General features: G+C 38.4%; 1 protein-coding gene across 2 annotated transcripts in view; it reads right to left on the bottom strand.

Moving 5' to 3' along the window:
- ADAMTS6 (ADAM metallopeptidase with thrombospondin type 1 motif 6) overlaps positions 1–12,401 on the bottom strand; it is a 159,797-nt gene that overhangs the window by 36,387 nt on the left and 111,009 nt on the right. For both annotated transcript variants that reach the window (XM_049795340.1, XM_049795339.1), the window contains 4 exons: positions 7,253–7,355; positions 6,007–6,140; positions 3,547–3,670; positions 2,257–2,337 (listed from right to left, as the gene is read on the bottom strand). In XM_049795340.1, the coding sequence (XP_049651297.1) occupies positions 2,257–2,337; positions 3,547–3,670; positions 6,007–6,140; positions 7,253–7,355 (442 nt within the window). The remainder of the gene's footprint in view (positions 1–2,256; positions 2,338–3,546; positions 3,671–6,006; positions 6,141–7,252; positions 7,356–12,401) is intronic.

The following is a 12,401-nucleotide window of genomic DNA, read 5'->3' as shown; positions in this document are numbered from 1 at the left end:
TGGGATGTTTGTTGCAAGTTAGGTTGAAAGCCTGCTTACTGAAATGAACAAAGAAGAAACTTTGGAGCCAGTGTGACAGCTACAGAAGAAGAGGTGTTTATTTTTTCCTTTTTTTATATACTTCCAAATGGAGAAATTGATTTCTTAGACTGTGGTATTTGGCAGCAGTTCACATAAAACAAAATACAGTAATGTATGTAAATGGTTATTTCCAGATGAATCAGTTCTCTGATCTGGCTCATGGTATGGCCACACAAACAGCTGTCCTGTAACAACAGAGGGAACTCCATAAAGACAGGAAAGGAGCTGTGAAGTTGACACTGCCACTAAAGAAATATCCATAAAACAGTATCGTTGAGGTATGTATTTTAACATAATAAACTCATTTTTAACTACCATTGTGCTTGTACAGTTCTTTTAAGGGAGCAGACAAATTAGAAGCCTTCCTTTCCCCAGAAACTGGTGATCCTAAAATAGTGATCTGGTTCACACTCACAGAACAAAACATCCCATCACAAAATAAAATGGCCCCTGCGACTTAGTAAGATTATCTTTCATTAGGATATAAAGGCACCTTTGAAAGTTGGAAACACAAGAAACTAGTGAAGGAGAGGAATCCCCTATTTGTGTAGTGAGAGCTTCTATGGCATGAAGCAAGGTAGTGAGGAAACAGCCTGAAACTCAGGAAACCCCTTGAAATTGTGACAAGCACATAAAAAGTGTTTATGTACCACTTCACATTTTTAGATCTGTGGCCAGATTAAATACCAATGAAGTTGTCTGTATTTTTTATTTAAGCCAAAAAATTTACATTTTTCATTCATTTTATACAGATGGTGCCAACCTAAATGCTTTTCCAGATCACCTTCTTCTGCTTATGAAATAGAGGAATAACAAACTTAATTGTAGTAGCTAAGAGTTATCTTCTCTGTTCTGGTTTTCAGTTGCCCATGGAATAGTTCTTAGCAGAAAATGACCATGATGGGATGCCTTGTATGCCTCTCTCCCAACACCTCTGTTTGAAATGTCAGTATAGGATATATGAGCAACCTTACCTTCAGTCCATTTTTACAAGGGGGAGGGGCCATGGGGAGTGTGATGCTTTAAGAATAATAAGCACTCTACTGCTGGAGTAGCGGTGTTATTATTGTTGCAGAATGGAGGGAGATTGATTATTTACTGAATTACAGAAGGGTGGGGGCAGGCAAAAAGAAAAGTCGGCAGCAGTAAAAGGTACCATTATTATCAATATAATCAATTTAGAAATTAATGCACCTAGAAGGATAATTGCCCTTCTAACTCACACTCACAGGTATCATAATCCTTTCCAACATGTTAGTGTTATACGTATCAACTACATGGAATATCGACTGACAAGGTAGCCTCATCAGCTGCTTTTCAGCCTAAACAGGTAATAGCTTTTGGTTGTGTTAATCTGTTAGTTTGCTGTACAACTAATCAGCTCTCTAATCTATTTTGACTAAGAAATTAGTGTTCTTGCACTACTGTGAACTGACTGCTATGCAAATCAGGGTACAGAGACTTATGCGTGTTGTTTGACAAAGCTGGATTTGTATGTATCAGTATTAAAAGAACAGAAAGCAAATTTAACACAGTCTTTAAAAGAAAGGAATAATAATCTGGGAATTTGAATTTAATTCTGTGCTTTACAACAGGCTTCCTGAATGATCTCAATTAAGCACCCAGTTTTTCTGCACCTTGTCTTCTTTATCTATAAAACAGGGATGGCATCTAGTCCCTACAATACAGCAATACAGCAACACTGTGGAATGAATACATTAAATCGCCTTAAGATTAAGGAGACAGTACTGTTAGCATTTAAGTACTTATGGCTATTAATTATAATCATTCTAAGAATAAAATTGTGTTTTAAAATAGTATAATCCCCCAAGATCAGAGACTTGCCAGATGGAAGACACTACCTCAGAGTGGGACAGTAGATCATTTGAGTGTTTCTCATCCACTTCAGCTGAAGTCTGACACTGTAACTATAGTGAAGTTGACCTGATTTTGCACTGAGTAGACAAGGAGGAATCACATGATATATTTCATTAGCTCCATTCAAGAGCATACATCCTAACCAACTGCTGCAACTGTCTGATCACCATCTAATATTAACAGCTAGCAATTCCCTCTGCTACTATGTGTATGGTTTGGCCAAACGAGAAAATGTACCTTCAAATCACAACATAAATTCTGACTTATAACAGTCTGCTATTTAAACCATGCTCTCACCAATGTAGTTCTTTGACATTGCCACTTCTCTTATTTCAATGTGCACAGAACCTCTTGGAATTTGAATCACTTCCATATAGCCTATAAGACAAAGGTAAATTTTATTTGTTGTTGTTTACATTAATCAATATTAGTCATTAAACTAACCATTAATAATTTACTACTAAAAATTAGTATGAGATAGGGGATTCAAACATACCTGAACATTTTCTTTCATGTGATGTAAAGAAAAACTCTTTATGTTTCATATAAAAATTTGAAAGTGCTAATAAAGTCTTTTCAACAATGTATCACAAGTAATAATGTATAAAATGAACTCAGGATCATAGGATAATTCAGGTTGGAAAGGATCTCAGATAGTCATTTAGTCCAACTTCCTGCTACAAGCAGGGTCAGCTAGGAGATCAGACCAAGTTACTCAGCGCTTTATCCTGCTGGGTCATGAAAAACTCCGAAGATGGAAACTCTACAACCTTTATGGGCAACCTGATCCACTGCTGGACTGTCCTCCTGGGGAAAAAGTTTTTCCCTCCATTTGGTCAGCACCTGTCTTATTTCAATTTATAGTCACTGACTCTTCTCCCACCACATACCCACCACTGTGAAGAGCCTGGCTCTGGCTTCTCCATAACCTCCTCATACATATTGGACGGCTGATACTAGGTCCCTACAAACCTCCTCTTCTCCAGGCTAAATAAGCGCAGTTCTGTCAGCCTCTCGTCACAGAAAGGGAAGCACTCCAGAGTCAAATAATCTTAGTGGTACCTCACTGAACTGAACTTATCCCAGTGCATCAATCCTTTTCCTGTATTCAGGAGGCCAAAACTGGTAAGACTAAGACTGCAGCACTAATACTGTATTTTTTGAGCTAAGCTTTAAACTAACTGTCCATATACATTTCCTGAGTTCTTAATAAGGTTAACTTAAGAGACATTTCTGGATTCTTTCTCTTCTAAAATTTCATGTATGACTAAATATCAGATTGTACCATACACACTAAAATAATATACAATATTACTGTTACTATACTGCTATAACTGAATAATAATTTAAAAAACCAACTCACTTCTTTTTAAGTGCAGTAAAGACCATGAGAATTAAGTATCCAGTAATGAAATGTATTGTGGTATTTGACATAAATCTAAACTAATACAGAAAAAAGAAACGAGGCAAAAGGAGTCAAAGTGACTGACCAACAGCAATGCTATGCTGGAAATCAATGCAGCACTGTTATCTGCTAAAGAGTCATCTAAATGCATTGTGCAATAGAATGGACATATATGTGCATACCTCCTCTGGGCAATGAATCATTGAAGAAACCTTCAATGGCTTCACATGTACTCCCATCTCCTCCACAAACACGGCATCTATCTTCCTTAGCATCAGACCCCAAAATATTATCACAACCTACATGCTGAGAACAGATAAGAACAAATATTTTAACAGGATGATGGTCTTGCACCACTATATTCATAGTTTTTTTGAAGTCTTTCTCTCAAGTTTGAGATATTCAGTTCTTTTTATCTACTCTGGTTTTGGCAGCTGTTACCATAAGTGGGTTTTCACTTACCAGAGAAAGAAAATAAAAAAGGAAAACAATCCACATTTTCGGTTGTTACCAAATCTTGATTAGCAAGTACTTTGTATTTCCACTGTGACGTTCAGGAAGGGATCTCACAACATTTTATAAACAATGTAATTAATGCAGTTATCAATAAATGATTATTGAAGTTTTTGTTTAATATTACAACAGCTGTGTTCCATCTATATTGCTTTGTTAAGGTAAATATTTGCTGTGTGTTCCTTAGACATTTATGCAGCATAAATGGTATTATTGTTCCCAAAGGCATTTACAGCTTCATAGATCGTATTTCCACATCCTCCAGGCAAAACCTGCATCTTCCTAAATTTGAATGTAAAGTGTAAATGACTTCACTGTAAGAATGAATGCAGAATGAAACTTAGTGAAAGGCTGAATTACATGCTGTATTAGATTGGATTCAAAAGCCCTTCGAAAAAAGAGGTGTCTATAACTGATCATAAAAAGTACATTACATTTCTGATTATCTGCTTGAGAAATCTATGCACAGTGAACAATGATTAACTCCCTGTAACTTATTGATTCAACTCTATTACAAAGCTAATGAAAACAGACAGCTAGATCCTTAAAAAACAAAAAAAAAAACAAAAAAACCCCAACCAACCAACAAATGAAAAAGAGAGAATGAACAAGTAGGATGTAAGTAGAATGAACACTGCAGCTTGCCAATCTTTTCTGGGGTTTATACAAAAAAAGAAGGCACCTACATATCTTTGTTTACTGTCTAGCAATATTATCTACCATTTTGTAACAGGTAATACATAGGTCATATGAGAAGTCAAAATACTTCAAATAATTGACAAAATAGTATTATTTTAACCATTTATATTTTGACTTTCTGATTCACCAAGAAGACAGAGGCCCAACTTTATTACACAGCTCATTCTCAACTCAAGATTTAGTCTGATTATTAGTTTTAAAAGATTTTTCAAAACTACTAAAATCTTTTTATGTATAAAGTACACCAGATTTCCACAGGCCATTTCTTCTGCCTTTTTTTTTTTTTACTGTCAGTTTACTAATACATGACAAATGCTTTTGATCTCATGATATTGTTCAATAAACATACATCTTCAGCACTCAATTTAGCAAAGAACTTAAGCATCGGGTTAACCTTTAGTTATGTTAGTGGTTTCAGTGAAATAAAATAATTTTTAGAGTCTCCGGCACTGTTCAGATGTCTATACTTAAGTACATAATTAAATGCTTTTCTAAACTGAAAAAGCAGTGGGATATATATAACCAAAAATATGGCACAGGCCTCCAATTCTATTCAAATACACATAATGCAGTTCTATAGGAATCTTCCAAGATAATCAGACTTCTAGTAAATGGCAAATACTTGCATCATTAATCATATAATGGTTTGGGTTGGACCTTAAATATCATCTGGTTCCAACCTCCCTGCCATGGGCAGAGACACCTTCCACTAGACCAGGTTGCTCAAAGCCCCATCCAACCTGGCCTTGAACACTTCCAGGGATGGGGCATCCACAACCTCTCTGGGCAGCCTGTTCCAGTGCCTCACCACCCTCACAGTGAAGAACTTCTTCCTCATATCTAATCTAAATCTACCCTCTTCCAGTTTGAAGCCATTACCCCTTGTCCTATCACTACATGCCCTTGTAAAATGTCTCTCTCCCGCTTTCTTGTAGGCCCCCTTTAGGTACTGGAATGCACTTTTTCCTAGAACTACAGAGCAATAGTGACAACTTTTTGTTTCAATTATATTAACAGCAGCATTGTTTGCAACAGGATGAACTAGTTAGAAAGAAACAGATTAATATGTTCACATTTACTGTTTTTCAGCCAGAGCGGTGTTCTAATTGGAATGATGGAATAGGCCTTGGAACAATGCAAGGAATCTGTTCATCTCCTGTTGCCATTTCCATCAATTCTTCAACAAAAACCATAAAGCAAGAAAAAAGAAGACAAAATGACGGATTCTATGAATGTCTGTGAGAAGCTAATGAAATTCAAATGATTTGTCTAATTTATGCCATTTTTTGTCTCAATCTTACCCTTTCATTAACAACTTGAACTGTCAACACTCCCATTTCATGTAAGTAACAAACAAGTACCATAATTAAATGTAGAAGATAGAAGACACAACAAAATAATCCATAAGTACTTCATAAAACATTTGTAACCTTGCATTCTCCATTGATACAGATATCCAGTGAATCAGCATTGCACTGAGTCCCATCTATTACTGCAGGAGCACGTTCAGTGTAAAAATTATAACCTTCAGCCAAGCAGTTCAATGCACAAGGTTTAACCCCACCTGGACAACAAAAACGAATGAAAATTAAAAAAAAACACAAAAAACAGAAATCTTGAAAAGGTAACAATTTAGTTTAAAAATATATATGGATAAACTGATCTGAAATTTATAATCTAATCTCATACCTGACACATACAACGTATACACTTTATTTAACTTCCCTTTATTGATTTCTCTACTTGACTCTTCTTTCTTGCAAAAAAGATTTCGCATAGTAAGATATGGCAAGGTTGGCTGGCTCTGTAACGATTCCATTATGTTAATACAACCCTAATGATTATTAAACAATTTAAAACAATAAGGACACCACTTCACCATTTGATAAACAAGAATAATGAATGTAGTGCTAGAAGTATATCAGGGTAAATTTCAAAACACAGATCAGATTATTTCAATTAGGAATTTAGTCCTATTGAATTACACTACAGCTTAGACCATGTGATCGCAATGATCCTTTTTAGGCTTTTAATCTAAAAAACTAAGAGTAAAACCATTCAAGCAATACAATACAAAAACACATGGGGTAATATGGACTTATTCGCTCAGGGTTTAGAACAGGACAGAACAACATAACAAAAGGGTAAACTACGAACTTTGAACAACTACAGAAGCAACTAAACTTGATTAAACTGTCTCAAAGAGAAAAAGAAATTACAAATCTCTTCCCTGCTGCAAAATACCCTTTTATTGCACAGTGCAATTACTTATAATTCAATTATTGAAGTAGTCTTTAAAGACTCTTATAAATGTTTTTACTTCTTTCTCCTTTTCCTAATATCTGACCTTAAGAAAGCAAAACTTATTGTGAGATTTTTTTATACTGAACTCATCACTGTAGCATGAAAGGCACTTACAGATCACCTATGGAATCTCCAATTCTGTTGCAACTGCAGGTGAAGAAGGGGTCCCTATGATGATGCTCACTCCCCTTCACAGTAAAACAAAACTCTACCAGAATAGAGATGGCTTTTTTGCAACATTTTCACCATTTGACAAAAGTGCAAGCTTAGCAAACTTAGCTCATTATATTTTAATCAAAACATTTTATTTACAAACTTATGTAATTTTAAAGACTTCACATATGATAACATTTTTGCAAAGCTAACCATTACCTCCAGTGTAGGGTTTCCAGTTATAATACTTTCCCCGGAAAGGCATATTGTCAAAATCCGCACATTGCTTTTCTCGAAAATCACGGGCTCCTGAAGGACATAGCTAAAATAATAAAGCCAAAAAAAGGTTAAATTCTTCCAAATATCAACACAAAAGGAAATGCTTGTATTGCAAACATAATCATGCAAGAGACCAGGAGGTGGGGTTCCCTGCTTTATCTTGCGGCTCTGATTCTGAAACTTGCTTCATTGCTTTACAGTTGAAGCGTCTATTTTGCAACATTAGGCTGGCATGAAGTAACTGAAGTAATTTCAACAAAGGTGTTGCATAACAGTTGCCATAAAACTTGACAATCAGAATCACGTCAAACTATGCTTCATAATCAATCCCTCAGCTACCTCCTTATAAACACACATTAAAAACAGCTGAAAAAAATTAGAACAAAAACATTTTGGTAAGAGCTGTAGGGTCAGTTATACTGTACTAAGCAGCTGTACTGAGACATGTTATTAAGACACCAGGAAAAAAATTAAAACACTTTATTCTAAAGCTGTGTCACCTCTGCTTACTTGTAGCCTTGACAAAAGCATTGTGTTAAAGCTGCAAATGAGAATAGTTACCATGTTTAGATTGATATTTACCAATCTCCAAGCATGCAGAAATAAAAACTGCTTTGATTTAAATCTGCATTACCAATTACAAAACTGTGAAGTGTGTTTTTTACTCGGAATAAGGGTAGATGTAAGTGAAACCCACCTCAGAAAGAATTATAGGGGAAACATAATTCTTTGCTATTTCTTACTTTTTTCATCAGCAGGTTCAAAATAATAATGACAACTGATCTTGAATACACCCAGAATTTAGATAGCACATTAAACATTCTTATCAATGTTTAAGTATCTACTGAAATGGCAAGCTTCATCAGACAAAGTATTTGAAATACAGATTAAAATAATTTTTAGACTGAAAGAGAAAAGAATTTGCTTGACAGAAATCAGAGTTGTTAATAACTATTAATATTTTATAAGCAACAGAAGAGTCAATCTTATGGCAGTTTTACTTGTCTTCCTACGTATCTAAGCCGGTTAGCACAGTTCAGGAATCTGAAATGCATTCAAGTGAAAAGGTCTCTATAAGCATGGATGATAAAAATTTCCTGCACAATGCAAATATTAACATAATAATTATGATTCTCAGTATACATTAATCAAGCTCTTATAGCTCATTGCAACATGATTCATTTTTCTCCAATTTTGAACCTGTTGCGATATAAATTAAAATAGTGGACATTAGACAGTATTTAAATTTTATATTTTGTCTATAAATGAATCTATTAGCTCCTAAATAAAAATATATTTTTAATATAATGCATTTACTGGTGAAAAAAAAATAGTGTAACTACTTTCATTCAATAATCATTCAGATTATAACAGTGAGAATAAAAAATAACTATGTAAATAAAATAACAGTAATTTTTAAAACTTTAATAGTACCACAAATTAAGTTTGCCTCTTTGCATCATATTCTCCAAGCAGTAGAAGGACCAGTCTTCACACCAGCACTAGCCTGGTTTAACATCTTTGTAGGAGGCATGGATAGTGGGATTGGGTGCACCCTCAGCAAGTTTGCTGACAACACCAAGATGTGTAGTGCGGTTGACATGCTGGAGGGAAGGGATGCCATCCAGAGGGACCTTGACAGGCTCAAGAGATGGGCCTGTGTAAACATCCTGTAGTTCAACAAGGCCAAGGGCAAGGTCCTGCACATGGGTTGGGGCAATCCCAAGCACAAATACAGGCTGGGCAGAGAATGGATTGAGAGCAGCCCTGCGGAAAAGGACTTGGGGGTGTTGGTTGACGAGAAGCTCAACATCACCCGGTGATGTGCACTAGCAGCCCAGAAAGCCAATTGCATTCTGGGCTGCATCAAAAGAAGTGTGACCAGCAGGTCGAGAGAGGTGATTCTCCTCCTCTACTCCACCCTTGTGAGACCCCACCTGGAGTACTGCATTCAGCTCTGGGGCCCCCAAAGTAAGAAGGACATGGACTTGTTGAAGTGAGCCCAGAGGAGAGCCACGAAGATGATCATGGGGCTGGAACATCTCTCCTACAAAGACAAGCTGAAACAGTGGGGGTTGTTCAGCCTGGAGAAGAGAAGGCTCTGGGGGAACTTTACAGCAGCCTTCCAGTACCTTGAAGGGGCCTACAAGAAAGCTGGAGAGGGACTTTTTACAAAGGCAGGTAGTGATAGGACAAGGGGTAATAGCTTTAAACTGAAACAGGGTAGATTTAGATTAGATGTAAGGAAAGCTGGGAAGGAGCTTTGCAGAAAAGGCCCTGGGGGCCCTGGGGGCCTGGTGGACACCAAGTTGAACATCAGTCAGCAATGTGCTCTTGTGGCAACAAGGCTAATGGTATCCTGGGCTGCAACAGGAGTCCAGGGAAGTGATCCTTTGCCTCTACTCGGCACTGGTGAGGTCACACCTACAGTACTGTGTTGAGTTCTGGGCTCCTCAGTACAAGAGAGATACTGCCATACTGGAGAGACACCAATGAAGGGCCATGAAGGGTCTGGAGCATCTCTGATATGAGAAAAGGCTGAGAGAGCTAGGATTGTTCAGCCTAGAGAAGAGAAGGCTCAGGGAGGGATCCCATAAATATGTACAAATACTTGAAGGGAAGGTGTAAAGAGGATGAAGCCAGGCTCTTTCCAGTGGTGCCCAGTGATGGGACCAGAGGCAATGGGAACACATGGAAACACAGGTTCCTGCTGAACATCACAAAACATTTTTTTTACTGTGAGGGTCACCAACCACTTGTACAGGATGCCCAAAGAGGTGGTGGAATCTCCCTCCTTGGAGATATTCAAAAGCCATCTGGTCATGGTCCTGGGCAATCTGTCTGAGGTTTGAGCAAGAGGGGCTGTACAAGGTGACATCCAGAGGTCCCCTTGTAAGCAAAGCGAAGTCTTTCTTTTACCCTTTTAAATACCGATTCAGTTTTTGCCACAATTTAAACTGCTAAAATCACTGGTTTTATCCTCTTTTATTTTGGAACACACATCTGGCAGTCTGACAGAAAACCAGCTACACACAGGTATGCATAGCCTGCCATCGCCCTGGCTGGGAAAACCTGGGAGCAGCTAAAGGAACTTGGGAGCAAAGCCCCTCATACAATGTTCCTGCTTTCCTGATTTTTCAACTGGCTTTGGTAGTCCTGAAGATTAAATTCTGGTTTCCTATACTGCAAGTACTGTTAAAATAATTTCACAAATGAACATCACGATGATATCAAAGCTTTTGTATAACCTGGTGTCTTTGGCTCTAAAAATACAAAGCCATCAATCCATAGACAGATTTGGTGACCTTTGCAGTAAAATGAGCTTCCATTTTAGTGGCTAAATCCTCTCCGTGAATACTGACAAGTGCTAGCCCTCATCTCAGGATCTTGCTCTTTGTCCAAATCATTTGTCTGAATTCAGCTTTCATGTGGATTCAGTAAAGTTTTCAGGCAGTCCTTCTGCAGAATGCAGTTACAAAATCATAGCCTGAGATCTGCAATATTCTGTGATCCAAAGCACAAAATACAACTTCTGAATTTTTTGTCGTTGTTGCATAACTTTCCTATCCTTTTTAGTATCTCACCAATATCTGAGGGGAAGTAGAACTAAAGGCTATGACCTCAAGAAATGCATTCAAAATTGGGCTCGACAAACCTGATCGCCTTCTACAACAAAGTAACCTGCTTGGTTGATGTGGGTCGAGCAGTGGACATTGTCTACCTGGATTTCTCCAAGGCTTTCAATACCATTTCCCACAGCGTCCTCCTAGAGAAACTGATGCTTTATGGTCTAGATAACTGGTCTGTGCAGTGGGGGGGGAACTGGCTGACAGGCCGCACTCTGAGGGTGCTGGTAAAAATAGCTCCTTTTCAAACTGGCAGCCTGTCACAAGTGGCGCCTCCCAGGAACCGATATTGAGCCCAACACTGCTTAATATCTTCATAAGTGATTGGATGAGGGGTTCAAGTGTACCCTGACGAAGTTTGCTGATGATACCAAACTGAGTGGGGAAGTGGACACTTTGGAAGGGAGAGCCACCCTGCAGGAAGACCTGGATAGGCTGAAAGGGTGGGCTAACAACGGCCCTACGAAGCCCAGCTAGGAAAAATGTAAGGTCTTGCACCTGGGAAAACAATCCAGGAGTGCAGCACAGGCTGGAATCTACCTGGCTGGGGAGCAGCTCTGTCGAAAGGGACCTGGTGGTCCTGGTGGACAGCAAGATCAATATGAGTGAGCAGTGTGCTGCTGTGGCAAAGAAAGCCAACAGGATGCTGGGTTGCATCAACAAGGGCATCACAGCAGAGCTGAAGAAGTCATTATCCCACTCTGCTCAGCGCTTGTCAGGCCACATCTGGAATACTGTGTTCAGTTTTGGTCCCCGCTGTACAAACAAGATGTGGACAGGCTGGAGAGGGTCCGGAGAAGGGCCACAAAGATGATCAAAGGACTGGGAAGCTGCGCTGTATGAGGAAAGGCTGAGAGAACTAGGTTTGTTCAGCCTTGAAAAAAGAAGGCTTAGGGGAGACCTTATCAGCATGTTCCAGTATTTAAAGGGTGGCGACAAAGAAGCTGGAGAGTCCCTTTTTACAAGGAGTCACATGGAAAAGACGAGGAGTAATGGGTACAAGTTACTCCTGGGGAGATTCCGACTGGACACAAGAGGAAAATTTTTCACAATGAAAACAATCAGCCATTGGAATAATCTCCCCAGGGAAGTGGTGGATTCCCCAACATTGGTCACTTTTAAGATTCGGCTTGAGAAGGTGCTGGGCCATCTTGTCTAGACCGTGCTTTTGCCAAGAAAGGTGGGAACAGATGATCCTGAGATCCCTTCCAACCAGGTATTCTATGATTCTATGAAAATGATAGGTACAGAAATAGAAAAACATTAATGCAAGCTAAGCTACAATATGCATTTACAAAATGTCACCTCTTTGGCACTGTCTCTTTGTGTATGTAGTCTTTTCCCAAAGTAACTGCTTCTCCTTACTGGGTAAGATATTTCACTTTTTTCATGCAGCTACAGTACATGTCAAGCAACAGGCTACTTGTGTTTCCAAATGTCCTTTTAGGAGACTGCAAATCATG

This window comes from Accipiter gentilis, chromosome Z, assembly GCF_929443795.1.
Source record: "Accipiter gentilis chromosome Z, bAccGen1.1, whole genome shotgun sequence".
Taxonomy (NCBI): domain Eukaryota; kingdom Metazoa; phylum Chordata; class Aves; order Accipitriformes; family Accipitridae; genus Astur; species Astur gentilis.
This window is presented reverse-complemented; position numbering and strand designations above follow the sequence as displayed.